Source organism: Mesoplodon densirostris, chromosome 3 (genome assembly GCF_025265405.1).
Source record: "Mesoplodon densirostris isolate mMesDen1 chromosome 3, mMesDen1 primary haplotype, whole genome shotgun sequence".
Taxonomy (NCBI): Eukaryota; Metazoa; Chordata; class Mammalia; order Artiodactyla; family Ziphiidae; genus Mesoplodon; species Mesoplodon densirostris.
In genome coordinates, this window is record NC_082663.1 from 142,087,873 (window position 1) to 142,109,859 (window position 21,987).

At 54.7% G+C, this 21,987-nt stretch overlaps 3 protein-coding genes across 8 annotated transcripts; 1 reads left to right on the top strand and 2 right to left on the bottom strand.

Moving 5' to 3' along the window:
* Positions 1-2,924: 2,924 nt before the first annotated feature.
* BORCS8 (BLOC-1 related complex subunit 8) lies at positions 2,925-14,778 on the bottom strand. Of its 3 annotated transcripts, none has more exons than XM_060093942.1 (6): positions 14,595-14,676; positions 10,983-11,095; positions 10,467-10,531; positions 7,381-7,491; positions 5,826-5,901; positions 2,925-3,902 (listed from the first exon to the last, which is right to left on the bottom strand). In XM_060093942.1, the coding sequence occupies exons 1-5, from the start codon at positions 14,629-14,631 to the stop codon at positions 5,868-5,870; spliced, it is 360 nt and encodes a 119-aa protein (XP_059949925.1). In that variant the 5' UTR covers positions 14,632-14,676; the 3' UTR covers positions 2,925-3,902; positions 5,826-5,867. The 3 variants fall into 3 exon arrangements, with proteins under 3 accessions (XP_059949925.1, XP_059949926.1, XP_059949924.1); XM_060093943.1 differs by having other exon boundaries at positions 2,925-4,047; XM_060093941.1 differs by lacking the exons at positions 2,925-3,902; positions 5,826-5,901; positions 7,381-7,491 and adding an exon at positions 8,699-9,530 and having other exon boundaries at positions 14,595-14,778.
* RFXANK (regulatory factor X associated ankyrin containing protein) lies at positions 14,747-20,265 on the top strand. Of its 4 annotated transcripts, XM_060093938.1 has the most exons (10): positions 14,747-14,825; positions 15,421-15,559; positions 16,068-16,261; positions 17,502-17,585; positions 17,724-17,789; positions 18,052-18,152; positions 18,333-18,458; positions 18,856-18,922; positions 19,329-19,409; positions 20,042-20,265. In XM_060093938.1, exons 3-10 carry the CDS (start codon positions 16,075-16,077, stop codon positions 20,110-20,112), a joined length of 783 nt encoding a protein of 260 aa, XP_059949921.1. In that variant the 5' UTR covers positions 14,747-14,825; positions 15,421-15,559; positions 16,068-16,074; the 3' UTR covers positions 20,113-20,265. The 4 variants fall into 4 exon arrangements, with proteins under 4 accessions (XP_059949921.1, XP_059949920.1, XP_059949922.1 ...); XM_060093937.1 differs by lacking the exon at positions 14,747-14,825 and having other exon boundaries at positions 15,294-15,559; XM_060093939.1 differs by lacking the exon at positions 14,747-14,825 and having other exon boundaries at positions 15,294-15,559; positions 17,505-17,585.
* On the bottom strand, positions 19,767-21,848 carry NR2C2AP (nuclear receptor 2C2 associated protein). Its single transcript, XM_060093944.1, has 5 exons — positions 21,446-21,848; positions 21,162-21,252; positions 20,835-20,940; positions 20,694-20,762; positions 19,767-20,439 (listed from the first exon to the last, which is right to left on the bottom strand). Exons 1-5 carry the CDS (start codon positions 21,481-21,483, stop codon positions 20,321-20,323), a joined length of 423 nt encoding a protein of 140 aa, XP_059949927.1. The 5' UTR covers positions 21,484-21,848; the 3' UTR covers positions 19,767-20,320.
* Positions 21,849-21,987: the final 139 nt, after the last annotated feature.

Here is a 21,987-nt window from a genome sequence, read left to right on the forward strand (position 1 = left end):
GGGCAGCAGCTGGAGCAGCTCTGGGAGCAGCCTGGGCTGAGCCAGCCGGGGCTGCCCACTATGGGCCACACCTCTTGCCCCCTCACCACTGGGGCTCGCTCCTGTGTTCTTGCCCCTGCCACGTTGTCCCCTTCCACCACTCATGTTCCCAAACACCCTTCCCATTCCGGTCCATACCATCTTCCATCATTCACACAGTTTCCTATAATGGCTCCTTCTTTCTGCCTTTACCCATTCCTGTCCTATACCCTCCCCCATCGCTGGCTGTGTTACCCCGTGTGGACCCACACCCCCCACTGGGCCAATCAAGTCTCGACCTCAGTCTTCTCAGATGAGGGGACACTCTTAGTGCTGGAGTAAGAGGTTGGGGGGTTGAAAGGGAGATTTCGGGGGAGAAGGGAATGGAAAAGGCGAGAGGAAGATCTGGGAAAGGGGCCTGGAAGACAGGGAAGGTGGAGACAGGGATGGGAAGGTGAGGAGGTGTAGAAGCTGCTCCCCCCAAGTCTCCCTCTCCAGATCCTCTCCCAGAATGTCAGCAGGGGAAGCCTTTGAAGGATCCTCCATGGCAAGGACAGTGTGGTCCGGTGGGTAGGGCTTCAGGGTTCGAGGACCCTGGGTTCCCATCCCAGCTCTGACTCCCACTCGCTGTGTGACCTCAGGCCAGTCACTTCACCCCTCTGAGCCTGTTTGCTCATGTGAAAAGTGGGGACAATAGTAGTCTCTCCTCTGGTGGGGGAGAAGCGTTTCAAGGTCGGCCTCCAATGCCCCCTCCTCCTCCAAAAGCCTTAGCTATCCCCTCTCCCATCTGGTGTTCTGACACCCCCATCCCTCCTTCCACCTCAGTGTGACCCCGTGGTTTAGAAATGTCTGTGTCCAGCTCTGTCTCCCGGAGCCTGGGCCGTGCATTGTGGTAGCAAAAAAGGGGTATTTCCATGGGTTTCTTGAAGAACTGGAGTCCTGGAGAGGGCCTGAGTAGTGTAGGGGCATGCGGACCAATCTTGGGGCATCCAGAGGCCTTGCTGGGGGATGAGGCAGGGGCCAGGAAGGGGCTTCCCAGGGGCAGGACCCTCAGAGTACAGAGCAGGCCTGAAATAAAAAACTAGGACTTGGGGCTTCCCTGGTGGCGCAGTGGTTGAGAGTCCACCTGCCAATGCAGGGGACACGGGTTCGTGCCCCGGTCCGGGAAGATCCCACATACTGCGGAGTGGCTGGACCCGTGAGCCATGGCCGCTGAGCCTGCGCGTCCGGAGCCTGTGCTCCGCAACGGGAGAGGCCACAACAGTGAGATGCCCGCATACCGAAAAACAAACAAACAAACAAACAAAACTAGGACTTGGACCAGGGGCTAAGAACAAAAAGCCAAAACTCAAGTCTGATTCCCATCCTGACCACTGTGGACCAACTGGAGACAAGTCACTGCCATCCTGGGCCTCCTTTTACTCCATGCACAAATTTGAAGGAGACTGGTTGGGGCGGGGGGTCAGTTCCAACACTTAACCCAGGGAGCCCTTCCAGGTTACCCCCACCCGTGGGTGCTAGGCTCCCTACTTGAATGCCCCGTGGCACGGGGAGTTCCCTGTCGCTCTCCTGGCTGCCCACCTATTTCTGGGAGCAAGTCTTAGTGAGCCAGGTCTGGGCATGCCCACACCCTTCACTCCGGGGCGGGGGGGAGGGGGTAAGTCGGCCAGAGCGTGGAGGCAGATGCGAGGTGTTACTGGGTAATCTGGCCTTGCGGAGCCTTAGTTCGCTTTCTAGAAAATGGAAGCAAGAACGTATAAAGTGAAAAAGGGCGGAGGGTCACGATGCACCCTTCAGGATCGGCCAAGACTGGGGACAGGGGCTAAGAACAGCTTGGAGGCGGAGTGCCCGGCCAAGGCTTTGCCTCTTGCGCCCCCTTGCGGCCGGCAGGGGACGGACGTTCGCCAGGCATGAAAGGCGAGCCGGCCACACAAAGGGCGGGCAAACAACCAGCACCTCGGTGAGCCCCAGGATTTGGGGTGGTGGGGCATCTAACAACCCACAGTCCTGCACAGACCTCTCTGAGAGTACTATTAGTCTTTAGCTAAGGTCGTGTTCAGGAGCCGTGGGTGACAGGGAGCCCTCGGAAGGTCTAGGGCACCTCATGACTGCCCCCCACTAGCTCACAGCGCCTGAGCCATCCAAGGCTGCCTCTGGGATACACGCAATTACCTCACTTAGCTGCCCGTCTGTCCAGCGGGTCTGAGCCCTGGAGCCAGGGTTGGTCTGTCTGGCTCACCAGGGCATCCCCTGGTCAGGCAGGGCCTAGCTCAGAGAGAACGGTCAATGTTTGATGGATACATGGCTGCATGGTAGGAGAGATGGACGAGAGGTGCCTTCAGAGTGGGCGAAGAGAGGGAGAGTGACTCTGTGGGGGCTACACACCAGGCAGGGCCTAAAATAGTGTGAACCTGAGGCTCTTCCCTCCCCCTCAACTGAGCTGGGGCAGGGGGAAGGCAGGATGGTGGCACACAGGCCCCCAGTACACCCTAGGAGAGGTGAGAGAGGGCTGACCCTGTTTCCTGGTGGTGGGAGGCAATTATTAATACCTCTTGTGTTCCTGAACCTACTCCCAGGCCCTCAGGCCCCTCCACAGCCCTGATACCCCACCAGGACCCTCTCTGTCTCTGCTAGGGTGCCCTTGACCTTTGCCACCCCTCTCTCCCAACCACTTCTCTGGGCCAAGCTGGGGGATCCTCCCAGAGCAGTGAGCCTGGGACCCACCCTGGCTCTACCCTCGACAACTCCATTCTGCTCTTCCTTATACATTTTGCTGGGCACTTTGTTGGCACACAGCTGGCCTCGGAGGTGTACAAACCATGGGCCATGATCTCCCAGGCTTGGAATTCGCAGGGATCAGATCAGCGTGGGCTCTTCTCAAGTCAGCAGAAACAGACTCAAAGCAATTTTGGCAAATACAGTAATTTTAGGGACTCATGAAACTGAAGAATTGAGATTTTCTAGTGTCAGGTACAGCTGGATCCAGGGCCCCAGGCAATGTTCTCAGGTCCCCTGGTCCATCTGCTGAGCTCACCAACCCCAGAAGGAAGATGGTACTTTTCCAGCAAAATCCTCAGGGAAGACCTCTCATTGGATCGCATGCCCATCTCAAACCAATCACCTGGGAGATGGGGGGCTCTGACTAGCCAGGCCAGGGTCCCACATCCACCCCTGGAGTTAGGGTGGCTTCTCCTTATGGCCTGAGCCTGAGGTGGGCATTCCTGCTCGAGGCAGAATGCAGTCCAGGCAGGCAGGTACACGAATGCCTGCCTCAGCCTGTAGAGAAGGTCCAGTCCAGCCTTCCTTGTTGAGATGGAGAAAGGTAGCACCAGGGAGGGTCGGTGCCAGGCCCATGTCACATAGCATGTCAGAGGCAGGGCTGGGACCAAACTAGGCCGGGGTCTACTCTTCTCTGTGTGATCTCACACAAATAATGCCACCTCTCGGAGCCTCTCTTTTCCCATCTGCATTTGGGTGACATCTGCCTTATAGGGCTGAGGATGAAAGATGACCCTTGTGAAGCCCCCAGCACAGATCTGGGCACACAGCAGGTGCATGATCAGGATCGTCATGGTGGCAGTTATTGGTCCGGGGGGCCATAGCTGTGTCCATGGCCAGTGGGGGCGGGTGAGAATCCAGAGGCAGCAAAGCCTCGTCTCAGGACATTCATGGCTGGCCCAGAGGCTCCAGGCAAGAGCGAGAGGAATGCGCTGGCCACACTTACTTGGTCTTCTGTCCCTGCCAAGTCTCACAAGGCTGTGTCCAAGGGTCCAAGCTTTGGTCGGGCTGGGGGGCAAGAGGTGAGTCAAGGCCAAGTCTGAGAGACCCCTAGGGCTGCAGGGTAGCCCTGATGAGGTGGCGTCTGAGGAAAATCCTGGGCGAGGCTGAGGGAAGAGGTGAAGCACTGGGAGTTAGAGGGTCTGGGTGTGAATCCTGGCATTTCCGGTCACGGGTGGTGACCCTGCCTCTCGCCTCTCTGAGCCTCAGTTTCCTCTTCTGTAAGATGAGGCTGTGTGTACAGCCCGTGGCCTGGAGAAGCAGGGGAGGCCAAGACTTGACCCTGTGAAGGTCACCTACAACCCTTGGGGGGGAGCAGTCTGGGGAGAAGTGGGAGTGGAGGCTCCGAGGTAGGGAGTGGGGCGGCAATCCTGGGGAGCAGAGCGGGGTCTGTAGGTACCCAGGTGGGATCGGGCGGAGCCACAGAGCAGTTTGTTCTGAGGGGGCGCAGCAGTAGCAGTAAAGGGACAGCAGATGACCCAGGATGTTCACGGCTTGCCTGGAGGCTCCAGGCAGGAGCAGGAGAAACACACTGACTGTGGACGGGTGGAGAGGGCAGCATCTTTGAGGCTTGAGGGTGGGAGGCACCAGGGCACAGGGGATAGGATGGGGGAGATTTTGGGGTGTGGGTCCAGGCTGGTGGGCAACACTGGGTGGGGAAATGGGGTGGGTTGCTGACCCCCTTGGCAGCCCCTCTTGCTGCAGGCCCTCCCAGATGTCCCCCAAGTGACCCCACAGTCTGTGGGATTCCTCATCACCCCTATGCCCAGAGCTAAGCCCATCACATAGCAAGTGCCCGGTAAGAACTCTGACTGCACACCCATGAACTCTCCTGCCTCTTGGCTCTCAGGGCTGCTGCTCTAGGAGCTGTGGGGGCCCTGTCCCCTCCCACGCCTCCCTTGACCCTCTGAGAAGACTTCCACAGCACAGAGCACAACCACAGCAAATGAGCAGGGGGCTGTGAGAGCTACACAAGCTGCGGGCTCAGTCAGTGCCTTGGGTACCTCCAATCTGCCTGTGTCTGCCCTGCATGAGCTCAGAATAACAAAACACTAGGCCTTTCTTGGTGCCATGCTCTCCTCAGATGGTCAACCACACCTCCCAGTACTGAAGCCCTCCTGCAGTCCTCGCCCATCTGGTCCTGGTCACGTGACTGGCCTTGACCAATGGGACAGCCATAACTGAAGCAAGGGAAGGCTGGATGAACACGTGCACACAGGGCGCCCAACCACCAGGAGAAGCTTGGGCTGTCCTGCTGGAGAGGCCACGTGGAGGACCAGACACCCCCCTCCCCACCAGCAGCAGACAGCACTGATCAAGGGCCAGATATGAGGCTACTTCTGACTATCTGGCCCCATCAAGCTCCCACAAGAGCCATAAGTAGCACCCAGGTGAGACAAGCAAAACTGCCCGGCTGAGTCCAACCCAAACTGCACGACCGTAAGCAGGCAAATGATTGGTGTCATAAGCCACTAAGTTTTGGGATAGTTTGTCATGCAGCAGTAGCTGACTGCTACAATACACATCACTGTATGCAGCTGCACCTAATGAAGCACTCTGACAGAAGGGAAAAGCAGAGACCAGAGTGGGGAGGGACTTGCTCAGGGTCACACAGCAGGTCAGCAGTAGAATGATGAATCCAGAGCTCGGTGAATAACAGTCCTGCTGGGCTCTGCCTGAGACAATGTGTTTGGGTAAAGCAAGCAGCTGGCATGTGGAAGGGTATGGGAAATGGGGCTCCCCTCTGTCTTGGGGGGCAGGGGTCCTTGGGATCAGGACAGGGCCTGTGGCCTGGATAAGGGGCAGGAAGATGACAGAGAAAGCACAAGGGAGATGGGCTGACAACAGCCCTGAGCAGCAGAGGGCACAAGGTGCCGCTACCCTCTAGCCTCCCATGGATAAAACCATCCTACAAGCCCAGGGAGAAAACTCGAGTGGTTAGTCAAGTAGGTCCGTTCTTGGATGCCGAGAGCGTGGGTTAGTTCAGAGCAAGGAGCACAGAGAGGCTTATGGCCCCACTTGGCACTGACCTGAGTCAGAGGGGCCAAAGCACCTCCAAGTCTCTTCCGGGATCAGGTTGAAGAGGGCGGGGGCGGTTCCTCGGGGCTGGAACAAAACATGTGCAGCATCCGTGAGGCTGAGGTCAGAGGCCATGAGGCCTGCTCGGCTAGGCTGGATTGTGCATTGGGGCACACTCCAGTCCCCCAAGACCTCTGGCCTGAGCCTTCAGGGCATCCTCTGTAAAAATGGGACCAGTCACCCACTTCAGATGTCATGCCTGGGTCTCATGTAGGACTGGGAGCTTCAAACCCCCGGGGCTTGCAAAGAGACACAATAGCAGGTGAGTAGCTACTACGCAAGTTGCTACTGGTGTCTTTCAGAGGCACGTTGCATTTTCGCAACAGCAGGCAGAAGCAGGGCTTTTGGAAGCAGCTGGGAAACTGAGTTAAAAGTAAAAGCTATGGTTTTTGAGGCCCTACTCTGTGTACGGCACTGTGCAAGGCTTGACGCAGTGAAATCCAGTCCCAATGGCTGTCACCTACCAGGGGCAGAGCAGCCAGAGCCAGATGGTTATTTAGTGCAAGTGAACCATCATGAAGCCCTCACGCTACCCTCAGAGGGCAGGTTGCTGCATATCCCTTCTTACACATAAGGCTTTTTGGGTTTTTTTTGTTGTTGTTTGTTTTTTGTTTTTAAGGCTTTTTTGGTTTTGACAGTTCTTTTGTCTCAATTATCACAGGCAGCAACAGTTTCTTTTTCTTTCTAAGTGCCTGGTTGGGGACAGGCATACCAGAACCCCACACTGCAGGAGCCAGACACATCTCAAGGTCGAGTGATGGCTTATAGCACGTGTGTATGTGTTTACATGTGTGTTTATTAAGTTATAATGAAAACCAAAACAAAAAGAGCTACTTCTCCAAAAACTCTCTCCCCGGTATGTAAGAACTGTAAGTAGTTTTCATTTTTAGACCGTCTGGTCATTGGCTCAAAGCCTCTTTCAGCTCCGGGCGCTCTCCCAGCTGCCCTCGAGGCCCCTGCCCACCCTCCGAACCCGTCTCCCTTTCGCTCACCCACGGCAGCCACACCCGCCTCACATGTTCCTCCAACACACCCAGCTCACCAGGCCCCGGGCCTTTGCCCTGCCACCGCCCTGCCTGGAGCACCAACCCCAGGTCATCTCTGTCTGCAGATTGTTCAAGCCTCTGCTCACACCTCTGCCGCCTCCCCAGAGAGGCCCCCACAGCCCTTTTCCTCCTTCACGTGTCTGAAATGTTCTTGTGTGTTCCGTGTTTACCTGGTTGCTGTGTGTCTCCCCATGAAGCTATGAGCACACCTGTCTTGGTCACTACCGTGTCCCCAGCACCCAGCCCAGGGCCAGGCACACAGCAGAGCTCAGGAGCTGGGTGCCGAGTGACTGAACTCTCCCACTACAGACGCCGAAGGATGAAAGGAAGTCACCGGCCACCGTGAGATGAAGAGAGGGAGTTGTCTAAGGAGCGAGAAGTGGCAGCTCCTGGCTGAGCAGCGAAGGTCCTTACAGCAAGCAGGCTGAGAGCAGCAGGGGCGGGCGGTCCCGGGAACTACCTGTGGCCCTGGGCTGTGGCGTTCATGTGGTCTCGGATGCTGATGGCCTGTTTGAGGAGGCCCTCCACGCTGCGGAAGTAGACGCTGCTGTCGACAAGGTTCTTCACGGCGCTGAAATGGGAGGATAGATCCAGTCAGCGGCACCACGTTCTCTTCGCCCCCCAACCAGAGCTCAGCGGATGCCTGTGCGGGCCAGCATTCATCAGGCACCTGGAGGATTCCATGGGCCTCCCTGAGGGCTCACTGTGGGCTTAAAGTTTAGATTTCCATATGCAACAGAGCACTGGATGGCAACATGCAACTTTCGCTTAATGGCTGCTAGACTATCTAATGCTTTGAAGGAGCTATAAGCATGCAACAGTGACCTCAAAAATATCTTGCTTTCCTCTTAGGTAATCTATTCCTGCCTCTGAAGGAAGCTTGTCAACTGGACTGTGAAAAGCTCTAGAGGTGAGTTTAGACTCATCGCCATTAGAGGGGCACTACTGCAAAGCTGTGCTAAGCTCTGGTGTTGAAGCCACATTGATGGATGTCTAATGAAAATGTCCCTTCCAACAGCACTACAGGAACATATTCACCAAGCCACGCAGGGCCTTGCTAACACCAGAAAGTTGCCTGTGCAACGACACCTGCAGTAAAAATAAGAGGGTCGGGGTTTTTTTGGGTTTTTTTTGTGGTACGTGGGCCTCTCACTGTTGTGGCCTCTCCCATTGCGGAGCACAGGCTCCAGACGCGCAGGCTCAGCGGCCATGGCTCACAGGCCTAGCCACTCCGCGGCATGCGGGATCTTCCCGGACCAGGGCACGAACCCGTGTCCCCTGCATCAGCAGGCGGACTCTCAACCACTGTGCCACCAGGGAAGCCCAGAGGGTCGTTTTAAAGTCCTTCTGTTAAAGACAAAGAGATCACTCCCATTTATTATCAGTCAGGGACCTGCTTATGGCTATGAGACGAAAAGGCGGGAGCGTTGGCTGTTGGCCGCTCTGTTAACTTGCTCATCTGACACCACCAAATGTAGTCAGCTTTCCTAGTGCCCATCCGCCATGATAAAAAGCTATCTAACATAAGCTCACTACTGAATAGTTCACCCCAACCAATATACCATTTTAATATCTTTCAGTTTTACACCAACCGTTAACGCTGCACAAAGTATTTCAACAACTAAAAAGGCACTTTCATGTCCGTAAAGGAAACAGTCTTTCAGCATTAGAGAAATTCACATCTCACTAAAGAGAAGTGCTCAGAGCTCGGAGCAGACTGGCCCCCTGCCTAGCCCAGGGCTGCTAAGCACTTGAAATATGGTTCATGAGACTGAGGAGCTGAATCTTTCATTTTATTTCATTAAAATTTAAGTGTAAACAGCCACCTGGGATCCGGGCTCCTGCACTGGATAGCACGGCTAGAGGAATTGGGAGAAAGTACAGACTTTGATTTGTTCTTCCTTGAACCTGGACCTTTCTGATGAACTCTGGGCTGTCTGGGAACTATTCAGCAGCTGCGAGAAAAACTCCCATTTCTTTTCTACTTTTCCTGGAGTTAAGGAGGGTGTCTGTGACCACCATCCTCAGGAAGATGCAATCTGTCTGGGTCACCAGCGGAAGGGCCAAGGCTGGTGAAGGCAGAACTCCGAGCGGCACGACTTCCTGTCAAGGAACCTTCGACCACACAACAGAAACAGGCAGGCAAACTGCACAGTGCCACGGACGAGAGCTGCTGGGGAGTATCCAGCCTCCACCAAGACAACCCACAGCCCAAGCCAGGGGCAAACAGCACTCCTAATTAAAGTCGCCAACTCCTAAAGCAAACGGAACAAGCCAGGTCATGAAATAAAGTCATGGGAAACACAACCAACAGAAGCACAGGAGGCAAGGCCAGCAAAGCTGCAACAATGGGAAGAAACACCAACTACTGCTTTTTATTCTCAGGCACGTCTTTCACTTGGGGTTAAAAAATCTGGATATTGGGCTTCCCTTGTGGCGCAGTGGTTGAGAGTCCGCCTGCCGATGCAGGGGACACAGGTTCGTGCCCTGGTCCAGGAAGATCCCGCATGCCGCGGAGCGGCTGGGCCCGTGAGCCATGGCCGCTGAGCTTGCGCGTCCGGAGCCTGTGCTCTGCAACGGGAGAGGCCACAACAGTGAGAGGCCCGCGTACTGCAAAAAAAAAAAAAAATCTGGATGTTTAGAGAAACTTAAACAAACAAAAATAATAAATGGTATACCCACGGTCACAGAAGCTTTATTCATAGTAGCCAAAATATGGAAGCAACCCAAATGTCCATCAACAGATGAATGGATAAACAAGATGTGGTCCATCCATATGATGGAATATTATTCAGCCCTAAAAAAGGAAGGAAATTCTGACACATGCTACAACATGGATGAACCTTGAAAACATTAAGGTAAGTGAAAGAATATGGTCTCAGAAAGACAGATACTGTATGATTCCACTTATGTGAGGTCCCTAGAATAGACAGAAAGCAGAATGGTGGGTGCCAGGAATGGGGGGCAGGGAATAGGGAGTTAGTGTTTAATGGGGACAGAGTTGCAGTTTTGCAAGAAGAAAAGAATTCTGGAGATGGATGGTGGGGATAGTTGCACAGCATTATGAGTGTATTTAATACCACTGAACTGTACACTTAAAAATGGTTAAGATGATGAATTTGCATCTTACCACAAGATAAAAAACTGGAAAGAAATAAAATTTTAAAAATAAACTGTCATGTTCATGTTTTGGCCCTCCCCCCCAGCTGCCATCCACCCCACTAGCCAGTCTGTGGTCCCGACAGTGGGTGGGAAACATTGGCCCCTTGAGGCACCTCCTGGAGTCCTTATCAGCCCCTCCTGTGACAGATGGGGAAGGACTGAGGGCCGGGAAGAAGCCTGCCTGAGACACACGGGCATCAGTCAAATAGCGAGCAGCACAGGTTTGGGCTGGAATTTTGCCCTGTGGCCAGGTGAGTCCAGATCCGCATGCCTCTACTCAGGCGGGTTCCGCAGGGCAAGGCTCACGGGCAGCCGGCTGAGATGCCCCTGAACACCCGGGGCATAACAGGGCAGCCGTGGCAGCGCGGAGGCTGTGGCGCTCACCTGCAGGCGTACTCCACCGTGTAGATGGCTCCCTGGCTCTGTTCCTCCCACCGCTGCATGTCAGCCTGCGGGGGCGGGGGTTGGGGGCTATTAGCAGGGGTGGCTGCTACCTCCATCCTCCCAGCACCCAAACACCAATCACCATGGCTGTAGAGGGCAGCCCCCTCCAGCCCCTGATCTTCCTCCTGCCACTCCCACCCCTCATCAGTCTGGGCTTTCTGTGAACACATGGCGACTACGGCTCAGGGCCTTTGAGCAGGCTGTTCTCTCTGCCTGGCATATCCTTCCCTCACACAGCTGCCTCCTTCTCACCACACAGGTCACAACTAATGCAGACCCTGCTGTCCCCTTCTTCCAAATCTGCCCCAGATCTGTCCACCCAGCCCCAATCTGGGCTGGTGACCATGTGCCTCCTCGCTGGTGTCCCAGCCTTGACTCCTGCACCAACAGAGTAGGCCCCAGCTCACAAGGTGCAGACCCTGGGAGAGGTCGGTGGCTGGGGCGGGGACGGCTCACCTTATGCTGGGCCAGCTCGGGCAGAGAGCGGCGCACGTGCTCCTGCAGCCGGTACAGGGCCACGGATGGCTCGTTGGCCAGGACGTAGACACTCTCAGTGAACTTGTCTGTTACTGGGTCCAGGATCGACAGTCGGCAAAGTGGGACGGGAGGGTAGGGTGGACAGGGGGTCAAGGAGACAAAGCATCAGACTCCTGGTTGCTCAACCCGTGAGTCCAGCCAGAGTAGAGAGGAGTATCCAGTGTCCCACCCAGCGGCTGGGTCACCTGTGGCCCCGGTGATGGGTTGCAGGAGATGGTCAGAGCAGGGCCGAACAACTCCATCTGGGAGTCACAAAAGGGCCTTAATCTGTTTTTTTAATAAATGTATGTATGTATGTATGTATATATTTATGGCTGCGTTGGTTCTTCGTTGCAGCGTGCGCGCTTTCTCTAGTTGTGGCGAGCAGGGGCTACTCTTCATTGTGGTGCGTGGGCTTCTCATTGTAGTGGCTTCTCTTGTGGAACATGGGCTCTAGGCACACGGGCTTCAGTAGTTGTGGCACGTGGGCTCAGTAGTTATGGCTCGCAGGCTCTAGAGCGCAGGGTCTCAATCTTGATGACATTAATGTGTCCAGTGAATTCATGATCTTCCCCTTCCCAAACCCACTTACAGTGGACACTGCTGCAACCTGCTCAGATCTACTCACATCCCTTTTACCCCAGTGACAAAATCCAAGATTCTTCTTTGGATGCCCACTGGCTACCGGACCCAAAAGTGCCTGGAAGTTTACATGGGTGGATGGCTCTCAGCCATGACTGAGCACCGAGGGGTAGGAAAGCCCATGTCCTGCGCTGTGTGTTGGAACAACTCAAGAGGTGTGACCCATCCCCGTGAGCTCCCCTGTGGGAACAGACTGTGGCTTCTTTCTGCAGGATTTTACCTGAGGTCACTCCTTGCTCAGCTTCCTCCCCAGCCCTGTCCTGTTTCCCCCCTCTCCTCTGTGGGGTTCTCTTGGTAAGCTGACTACACACAAATCCTCATCCCAGGGTCTGCTTCAACGAACAGCAGCCAGCTGGTTGTCCCTGCCCTTCCTACCCCATCAATGAGCAGACCCTGCTTGTTCTGTCACAAAACAAAGCCCAGAACTCACCCATTCTTTTTTTTTTTTTTGCGGTACGCGGGCCTCTCACTGTTGTGGCCTCTCCCGTTGCGGAGCACAGGCTCCGGATGCGCAGGCTCAGCGGCCATGGCTCATGGGCCCAGCCGCTCCGCGGCATGTGGGATCTTCCCGGACCGGGGCACGAACCCGTGTCCCCTGCATCGGCAGGCGGACCCTCAACCACTGCGCCACCAGGGAAGCCCCAGAACTCACCCATTCTTAACACTGTACTGCCCTCACTGGTCCAGACATAGCTGTCTCCCACCTGGATGCCAAACTCAGCTGCTCCCTGGTCTCCCAGTGCCCACTCCTGCCAACAATCCAATCCCCACGAAACAGATGGCATGAGCTCCTAAGGAACATATCAGATATGTCTTTCCCTTTGTTGAAACACTCCCATCAGCCAGAAATTAAATCTGCCTTCCTAAACATGGCCCTTAAGGTCCTGTCTGTTCTACCTGCTGTTACCCGCCTCTGCCCTCCTCAGCCACTGCCCCAGGCACAATGGCCTCCTAGCTGGTCCTTGGACACTCTCAGCACTGTCGAAAAGAACTTTATGCAATGATGGAAAGTTTCTATAATCTATACTGCCCAATATGGTGGCCACTAGTCACATATGGCTACTGAGCACTTGAAATGTGACTGATGTGACTCAGAAACTGAATTTTAAATTTTATCTAATTTTAATTAATTTAAATATGCATAAGTACTATGACCAGTAGCTACTGTGTTGCAGCACAGCTCTGAACACTTTGCCAGCTCAGGGCCTTCATACCTGTTGATCCCACCAATGACACTGCCTGCCTCCCCCCCAACCCTCATTTCTCTTAATCCCTCATGTCTCAGCTCAAATGTCACCTCCTGGGCAAGGCCTTCCCTAATCACCAAGCTTAATCAGATGTCCCTTCACCTTCACTCTCAGCCTCAGCACTTTGTTCATGTCCCTTATACTTAAAATCTCACTCTATTTTTTTCTTAAAATTTATATTGGAGTACAGTTGATTTACAATATTGTGTTAGTTTCAGATGTAAAAATTCTCATTCTTTATTAGGTTACATGTTTACCTAAAACTTGATTTGTGAGGGCGTGGGCTTCTCTGAGCCTGTTTCCTCATATGCAAAAATGGAACGAAAAAGGTACTCACCTCAAGGTTTGTTACAGAGATGGATCCCATGCTATTGAGCAGGGCAGTGTAGTTGGTGAGGGAGAGAACCCACGTATGTCTGGGAGTCAAGGGAGGATGTATATGAGTCTGTCCAGTTTGGGTTTGTCCAGCTCACCACGGTGTCCTGACTCAGGCAGACCCCGGCCTGCCACCTCCAAACTATGTGTCCTCTTACCTCCTCAGGCCTTCTTGTTTTGAAAATGAGCACAGTAGCTTACACCTTACAGTGCTATTATGAAGGATATGGAATTACATGTACTTGTGACTTCTAAATAATTAACTAGTGGGAGTTGCCTGGTGGCCTAGTGGTTAGGATTCCGGGCTTTCACTGCTGTGGCCCGGGGTTCAATCCCTGGTGGGGGAACTGAGATTTCACAAACCGGGTAGCGCGGCCAAAAACAAACAAACAAACTATAACAAATAAATTTGTAAAAAAAAAAAAAAGAAAAAGAAAAAATTAACTAGTAATAACATATATAATAAAGTAACAAAGACATTTATACTTTAAAAATAACTTGTGGCATTTTGTAATTTGTAACTATGTGATTTACATGTATTTGATAAGTCGATGTAAACATATGCAAATGCATAAATACAAAGGAAACAATACGCACAGCCACTGCCACGCCCCAAGCGTTCTTCCAATGCTTTACAGATATCACATTACTGGGGGCTTCACTGGGGGGCTTCCCTGGTGGGCCTCCCTGGTGGTGCAGTGGTTAAGAATCCGCCTGCCAATGCAGGAGACCCGGGTTCCAGCCCTGTTCCGGGGAGATCCCACACGCCGCGGAGCAACTAAGCACGGGCTTTACAACTACTGAGCCTGCGCTCTAGAGCCCGTGAGCCACAACTACTGAGCCTGTGTGCCACAACTACTGAAGCCCGCGCGCCTAGAGCCCGTGCTCCGCAACAAGAGAAGCAACCGCAGTGAGAAGCCTCCGCACCGCAAGTAAGAGTTGCCCCCACTCACCGCAACTAGAGAAAGCCCGCACAGCAACCAAGACACAACACAGCCAAAAATAAATTAATTAATTTAAAAAATATCAAGTTACTGAATTATCACAACAATTTCATGGGGGGAGGGAGGGAGGGAGTCTATTATACTCTCCATTCTACAGATGACAAAATCGAGGCACAAAGACTTTCTAAAGGTTTCAAAACTAGTCAGCGGCCGAGCCGCGATTTCGTGGCAGTTCAATCACACCTCCCAAACGCTCCCTCCGCGCCTTGGCCCCCTCCCGCGCCCAGTCAGGTCGCCCTTTTGCGAGTTCCTGACCCCTCCGCCCGCCCGGGGCCCCTCACCACCTTTCTTCCCCTTGAGCTGCATCTCCGGTTCCTCCATGGTGGCTGCGGCCCTATTTCAAGGACAGGAACCGGAAGTCTGGGGTGGAGACAGCTGCCTAAACCATCCCTGGGAAACTGGGGCACCGCATTTCTCCAGTTCCGCTACTCATTGGCCTACCCTCCTCGATCTTTAGTCTACCCAGACAGGAGAAGGGCCGTGAGTTAGAGACTGGGGAAAGAGGCAATCGGCAGGTGGGTGAAGAGGGGCCGGAAGCCCCTTGAAGCTCCAGGAGGGACCCTCAGGCAGGGGAGGGGTAAGGGCGCCCTCCTTTACCGAACCCCTTTTCCGGGGGCAAATTGGGGGAATACTCCACACACTGCCCACTTCGGGCTGTATAAACTCCCTTCTTGTACCCCTCTGCTGCCACCAAATCCCTGCACATACTCCTGAGCCCCCAGGACCGCACAGGAGACATTGTTATGGACGGGGACGCCGTCTGTCCGAAGGTGGAGCCAATTGGCTCCATCTGGGAAAACCTGTGTGTGGTGCTGGGGGTGAGGGAGGACAAGGTCAGGGAACTGTTGAGAGCCCTCTGAGGCCCCGCCCATCCCCCCAGTTCCTACTAGGCTCCTTCCTGAGCGGCGGGGTCGAGGAAGCGCAGGCGCAATTCCATAGCTCGTGCCCCAGCGGAAGCCACGCCCCTCCCCCAAGCCTTAAAGGGCCAGAAACAGCTCCTACAGCTCCAGCCCTTCCGCACTTTCGGGGGGCTGGGGACGCGCAGGCGCAGTGGAGGCACTCTGCGGTGTGGGTAGCGGTCGCGTATCAAGTTGCTCTCTGTCCCGGCAGAAGAAGCCAGGGCGTAGAGGGTCCAGGCTCCATTTTGCTACCCATTACATCAATTGGAAGAGAAAAGTTTGTGAGTTGGGCCCCCAAGTTTGGGGGGACCCGGGCTGCGGCGTGGAGTGACAGAGGAGGCTCGTTGGAGGTGAGTGGACCTCCTGGATTGACTTGGGAGGGGCGGGTGGGATGCAATCAATCACATCTTTGTTGAGCCCTCACTCATTCTAGGGATTCCCCCCCACCGCCAAAAAAAACCGCACAGCGGACGTTTAAGATCTGCCCGTGTATCAGGCCTCCTGCTTAGATATTTACAGACATGATTTTTTTTAGTCCTCCTTTCCCCTCATTTTATTAATGAAGACACTGAGGCTTAGAGAAATTAAGTAATGTGCCCAAGTTTTCACAGCCTATTAGTGGAGGGATTCAAACCCAGATGGCTGACCTCAGAGCCAGGGCTTTTAAGCAATGCATATTGTATATGCTCTGGTGTTGGGGAGGAGTGGGCCTGAGAAGCAGTTGGACTCTGGTTTTAATTTCCTGGCTGAGTCTTAGTTTACCCACCCTCACTGTGTGAGGCTGGGTATGCAGTCAGTGCCTATTTAATGAGTTGTCAATAATTATTGCCATCTTTCCCTGTTTGGCCTTTCCACCAGCTTCCCCATGGAGCCCACCCAGCCTGCAGAGGATCTCAGCCTGACCCAGCAGCCTTCTACCCCAGAATTTGGGGACCCCGAAGACCCCAGGGGTGAGGCCCCTGACGGCTCAGACACTGTGGTCCTCAGTCTCTTCCCCTGCACCCCGGAGCCTGGGAATCCTGAACCAGATGCTGGTACCTCCTCACCTCAAGGTAGGATACTTACCCTGGACTCCTGCTTCTGGGATGCAAGAATGGTGGAATGTCAGGCCCAAGATGGGACTTCTGTCTTTGTGTCCTTGGATGTGTCTTCCATCTCCACCCTGTGAGGGGTTGCTTATTATTATTTTTTTAAATTGTGGTAAAATTCACATAACATAAAAGTTACCATTTTAACCAGAATTGCTTACAATTCAGTGGCAGTAAGTACATTCACAGTGGTGTATAACTTCCACCTCTATGTAGTCCTAGAACATTTCCATCACCCCCAAAGGAAACCCCACAAACCCATTAGCAGTCACTCCCCATTTCCCTCCTCCAGCCCTTGGGAAGCAAAAATCTGCTTTCTGTTTCTATGGATTTGCCTGTTCCGAACATTTCATATAAACGGGTTCATACAACATGTGTCCCTTCCCGTTCTGGCTCCTTTCACTCAGCAAGATATTTTCAAGGTTCATCCACATTGTATGGTGTGTCAGTGTTTCATCCCTTTTATAGCTGAATGATATTCCACAGTATGGCTGGACCACATTTAGTTTATTCATTTATGCATTGATGGACATTTGGGTTGTTCCCCTTTTAGTGACTGAATAGTGCTATTGTGAACATTCGTGTACAAGTTTTTGTCTGAACACATGATTTCAACTCTTTGGGGTAGATACCTAGGAGTGGAATTGCTGGGTCAGATGATAATTGTTTGACTTATCGAGAACCCGAGGGTTTCTTCTGACTGGAATCCTTGAACATGTCTAACTCAGTCGCCCTGGGGCCTTTGTCTCTACCATTCCCTGTGTGAAATGCTCTTCCCACACCTCTCCCCAGGTTTCTTCAACTGGCCAAGCTCTCGGTTGGTGTTACCTCCTTGGAGTGACGCTCCCTGACCATTTTCTTTAAAAGGGACTCACCCTTTGCCCTCCCTTCTTTCCACCCCCTTCCACCTGCTTTTCATTTCTCCTGAACACGTATTTTAACTTAAGCTCTCATTCTATTTCTCCATTTCTGTCTGACTCCCCAACTTGCCCATGGGTCCCTTGAGGGCAGGGACTGTCTCGTTTGTGCAGAATCTTGCCAGGGGCGGAGGAGAAATCCACACCCTGGGTATCTGGGAGGATGGAGTGAGTGAATAGTGGAGACACGCACTGTCTCTGGTAGTTCCAAGCCCCCAGGGTCTGGTCTGAGGCCCAAGACATACTGGGGAATGAGGGGAAACTGAGGCCCTTTCTCTCTCTCCCAGCAGGCAGCTCCCTAAAGCACTCCACAACCCTCACCAACCGGCAGCGGGGGAATGAGGTATCAGCCCTGCCGGCCACCTTGGACTGTGAGTGGGACCCCGGTCCCCACGGGGGAGAGAAGTAGCGGGCTGGCAGGGATTAAGAGGAGCAACTTTGGACAAGGAATAAACTGGGGCATGGAGCTCAGATGGGACAGGTGAGGACTCTATCTCTCTGCGCCCCAGCCCTGTCCATCCACCAGCTTGCGGCCCAGGGGGAGCTGAGCCAACTGAAGGAGCATCTGAGGAAAGGTGTGTGCCCACGCTCGTGTGCCGGTGTGTCCGTGCCTGTGTGACCTCACATGCTGGTGTGTGCATGTGGCTGCTGACATGACCTGAGTCTCCACATGTGTACCTATGTCTGTACGTGTGTCTGAGCATGTCCGTGTGTGCATCCACATGTATGCTTCCCCGCCCCACATCTGACCCCAGCTGCCTGCCCTGCCCCCAATTCCACAGCATTGGGGAGAGTGGGCAGGGGTGCATCCCAGTGGTACCACCCCCCTCCTGCCAGGAGACAACCTCATCAACAAGCCGGACGAGCGAGGCTTCACCCCCCTCATCTGGGCCTCCGCCTTTGGAGAGATCGAGACCGTCCGCTTCTTGCTTGAGTGGGTGCGTCCCAGCCCGGCTGGGGGCTTCCTGGGGACTCGAGGGTGGGCCAGGGTCTCAGCTGAGTCTGCTGGTGCTGTGTCTGTAAGATGGAGCTAACATGGGGACCCCAAGATTGCAGGGGATGCACCCACCTCTCCTTTTGCCCCCCTTCTGTCACTGTCCCCCCTCTGTTCCCCCTAGGGTGCCGACCCCCACATCCTGGCCAAGGAGCGGGAGAGCGCCCTGTCACTGGCCAGCACGGGTGGCTACACAGACATTGTAGGGCTGCTGCTGGAGCGCGACGTGGACATCAATACCTATGACTGGGTAAGGCGCCACCCACTGGCCCTGGGCACCTCACAGGGTACCAGGCTGGCTCTGGGCGCTAAGAACGCAAGACAGACCTATCCCCAAGCCTCATAGAGCTCCCAGTTTTTTGCGGGGGGTCGGGGCTCGCCGACACATAAACAGCTCAGGTATAGTGAATAACACTATGTTGGCAGATACACAGACAGCTAGCTGCAAGAGCCCAGAGGCTGCCTGTAGAGCCAAGGGCAGTCAGGATGGGCTTCCTGGAAGAAGGGGCATCTAAGCTGAGACCCAAAGGAGAAGCTAGATGGGCCAAGTGACAAGCAGGAGGAACCATATTAAATTGGTGGGTGTGGGGTGTCGTGAGAATCTGGAAAAGATAGTGTTGCTTGCCCCCTACCCCTGTCCCTAACAGAATGGAGGGACACCACTTCTGTACGCCGTGCGTGGGAACCATGTGAAGTGTGTGGAGGCCTTGCTGGGTGAGTAGGAGTAGAGGCTAGCCTGAGGGGCCCTAGAGCCCCACCTGGCTCTGCAGGAATCCTGAGGGCCAGGGAAGGGTCTGAGCTCTGCTTGAACAGCTCTTGGGATGGGTGGCTGCTGCCTGCTTTGCCCAGAGGATTGATGTGGGGACTGGTGGCAGGAATAGCACAGGGGTCTGGCCGACTGGGTTGAGAACCCACACCCTGTGTGCCTCAGAGACCCTGGAGGTGGAGATTCTATTGGCCACATTCATCAGAGGTCAGGCTCTTGTCCAAGACCACACAGCAACCAGCAGACCTTTGGCTGCACAGTGGGTAGTCACTGGACCTCCCGAGTCTCCGTGCCCCACCCGGGCTCCCGGTCCCCAGGCCCAGCCCTCTCTGCAGTGTCTGCTCTGCTTTGCAGCCCGAGGAGCTGATCTCACCACTGAGGCAGACTCTGGCTACACCCCAATGGACCTCGCCGTGGCCCTGGGATATAGGAAAGGTCAGCCCGAGGCACATGGGGCTAGTGACAGGGACCATAATGGGGGGACATGTAGGCGCTGAGAGGCCCAAAGGAGGCCCTGGCAGGGTGAGGATACCAGGAGGGCCACAGTTCACATGGCCATGGAGCCCAGCCCCCTCCACGGCAAGAGGTGGGTGTGAGTAGGGGCTGTAGGCAGACCCCAGTTTGACTCCCCACTTCAGAAAATGGGGGGATCCTAACAGAACTGACCCCCTGGGGTCATGTGGGGGTGTGTGGGAAATATCCCACTCCTTCCTTGAAGGAGTTTTATTCCATTTGAGACAAGTAATTCCTCACAGTCCCTCTCATCTCTTCATAAAAGTTCCAATTGGACAATTTTGTTTGGTAAGGAATATTTTAATAATTCTGAAAAGCCTCCAAAAATGCATTTTTACAAACTTAGGGGAAATAGAGGTTCCTATGAGGGGGGCCTCCGTCTTCCCAGCTGTGCTCTGGCAAGGGCTTGGACTTCCTGTGTATGAAATGGGTCCTCCATCAAGGTCCCAGGGCTGAGGCCCCTGTTCTTACCCTGAGGGGAAGGTACAGGTTGGCCTGTGCCCTTGGAGCCGCTGTTCAGTTCATGGCCCACCTTTTCCCTGTTCTGTTTCCAGTGCAACAGGTGATCGAGAACCACATCCTTAAACTCTTCCAGAGCAACCTGGTGCCCGCCACCCCTGAGTGAACGCCGTCTGCCAGGGACTCAGACACTCAGGGAACAAAATGGTCGACCCAGAGCTGGGGGAACCCAGAACTGGCTTCAAAGGCAGCTCCTGGACAGACGGTGGGAGGGGGCCCTTCCAAGAGGAACCAATAAACCTTCTGTGCAGAACTTGAAGGACTTCACTGTGCTTCCCGGAGGACGTCCTGGAGGAGGCAGCCACCCAGTGGCCTCACACCTTCTTCTCCCCTAGCACCCGCAGGTGGTAGATGACCACTCGGCCAAAGAAATCAGTGGCGTCCTCAAATGTCACTTTCAGCCGGTCCACCTCAGCAGATGGCACAGGGAAAGTGTAAGCAGGGCAGTCAAGGGAAACAGATGCCTTATCTTTTCCCACCCACCAGCCCCAGCTCAGGTACTACAAATGTGCTGGGTGACCCAGCACACTGTGGGTCCCTCTGAAACTCTAACACAGAACAGATTATCATCAGCCCATTTTACAGGTGAAGCAGTGGAGACCCAGAGGCCAGTTGCTCGAGGTCACACGCCAGGGCCCACCGCTTTCAGATGCACAGACCACCCCACCCAGAGGCTGGGGCAGGATATCTGAAGCGAGTTGTTGTCCTCAGGATAAAAGTCCACAATCTTGCTAAGAGCCTCACTCCCCTGAGAACCTGCAGCAGAGAAAGGAGCAGTGAGGCCAGCGTACCCCCTCTAATCCCCCATCTTCCAGGGCCTTCCAGTACCTTCTAGGCGGCCCTGGCGACTGGAAAAGCCCCCCTGGAACTGGATCTGCAGCTGGGAGACACAGATGCGCTGGGGAAACTCCAGTATTACCCACTGGGAGGGGCCCTGGAAGCAGAGAAATAGAGGTCCATGGTCACTCCAGACTCAGAGCCCTGCTGTGCCTCTCATTCACAGAGTCCATGGTGGGTGGGGAGCACAGTGAGCACGGGTTCCCTCCCTGGCCAACCTAACTGCCCAGCTGGGGTGCACCCAAATTCTCAGGGCGCCCTAGACCCCTGATTCTGATTCACACTAGGGGTGGAGGATCCAGGGAGAGGGTGCCTCACCTGGTCCGAGTTCCAGCAGGTCTCCTCGTCCTGGTCGAACAGGTGCTTCTTTCCAAACTGCCGCGTGTTACGATTCAGCACCGAACTCACCCTAGAGGCAACCAGAATCGGCGCGTGGAGAGGTGCTGAGCCCTGCGGCGAGGGCCCGCCCACTACCGGGCCCACCCCTCCCTCGCCACCGGTTCCCCCATTTCTGTCCACTAGGGAGGGACTATCCCAGGCCAACGGCCCCGTCCGCTACTGCCCGCTGCCATTCACACCCCACCTCCGCCCGGGGCTCTCACCTGCTCACTGTCTCTGGACAAACCAAAGAGTGGGTCATCTCGGTTCCACACGGCCTCGCAGGACTCAGAGCTGGGCTCAGTCCGGGTTCAAATCCCGGCCGCCAAAGCGCGACCTTGTTCACGCTCAGAGTCTCAGAGTCTTCACGTCCTCACCTGTAGCACGGCACAAGAACAGTCACTGCTCCGTCACTCCAGTCCTAAATGTCGCCTTGACCACCCCTTTGCCAGAAAAATTTGGAGTTTCGGGGACACTGCCGATGACCCGAGGCCAAGCCTTTCACAGTGGGTCCAAGGAAGGGAAGCGGGTTTCCTGTGGGTTTCGGGAGCAGTCGCTCCCTCTCGGTGCCTCAGTTTCTCTGCCAACAGCTTAGGAAACCAACATCAATACCCGGAACCGCGTGAACGCCGCGCAGGCGCAGAGTGCCTCAAGCTCGCCCAGCCCCCGCTCCCGGGGCGCGGTTTAGTTTGAGCCCCGCCCCCTCAGCGCCTGCCTCTTAAAAGGTCCTCGTCCAGTGATTGCCTATCCCTCGGAGCTGGAGGAA

Bases quoted from the DNA above. Each gene is read 5' to 3' on its own strand.
- RFXANK (XM_060093938.1), top strand. From the start codon at position 16,075: ATGGAGCCCACCCAGCCTGCAGAGGATCTCAGCCTGACCCAGCAGCCT. The intron at 16,262-17,501 runs GTAGGATACTTA...TCTCTCTCCCAG, and splicing joins TGGTACCTCCTCACCTCAAG to CAGGCAGCTCCCTAAAGCAC. The intron at 18,459-18,855 runs GTAAGGCGCCAC...TGTCCCTAACAG, and splicing joins ACATCAATACCTATGACTGG to AATGGAGGGACACCACTTCT.
- BORCS8 (XM_060093941.1), bottom strand. From the start codon at position 14,631: ATGGAGGAACCGGAGATGCAGCTCAAGGGGAAGAAAG. The intron at 11,096-14,594 runs GTGGTGAGGGGC...TCCTGGACCCAG, and splicing joins GCAGCTCAAGGGGAAGAAAG to TAACAGACAAGTTCACTGAG. The intron at 9,531-10,466 runs GTGAGCGCCACA...TTTTTTTTGCAG, and splicing joins ACGGTGGAGTACGCCTGCAG to TACGCGGGCCTCTCACTGTT.
- NR2C2AP (XM_060093944.1), bottom strand. From the start codon at position 21,483: ATGACCCACTCTTTGGTTTGTCCAGAGACAGTGAGCAG. The intron at 20,941-21,161 runs GTGAGGCACCCT...CTCTGCTTCCAG, and splicing joins CCTGCTGGAACTCGGACCAG to GGCCCCTCCCAGTGGGTAAT. The intron at 20,440-20,693 runs TATCCTGCCCCA...GCCCTGCTTACA, and splicing joins GGACAACAACTCGCTTCAGA to CTTTCCCTGTGCCATCTGCT.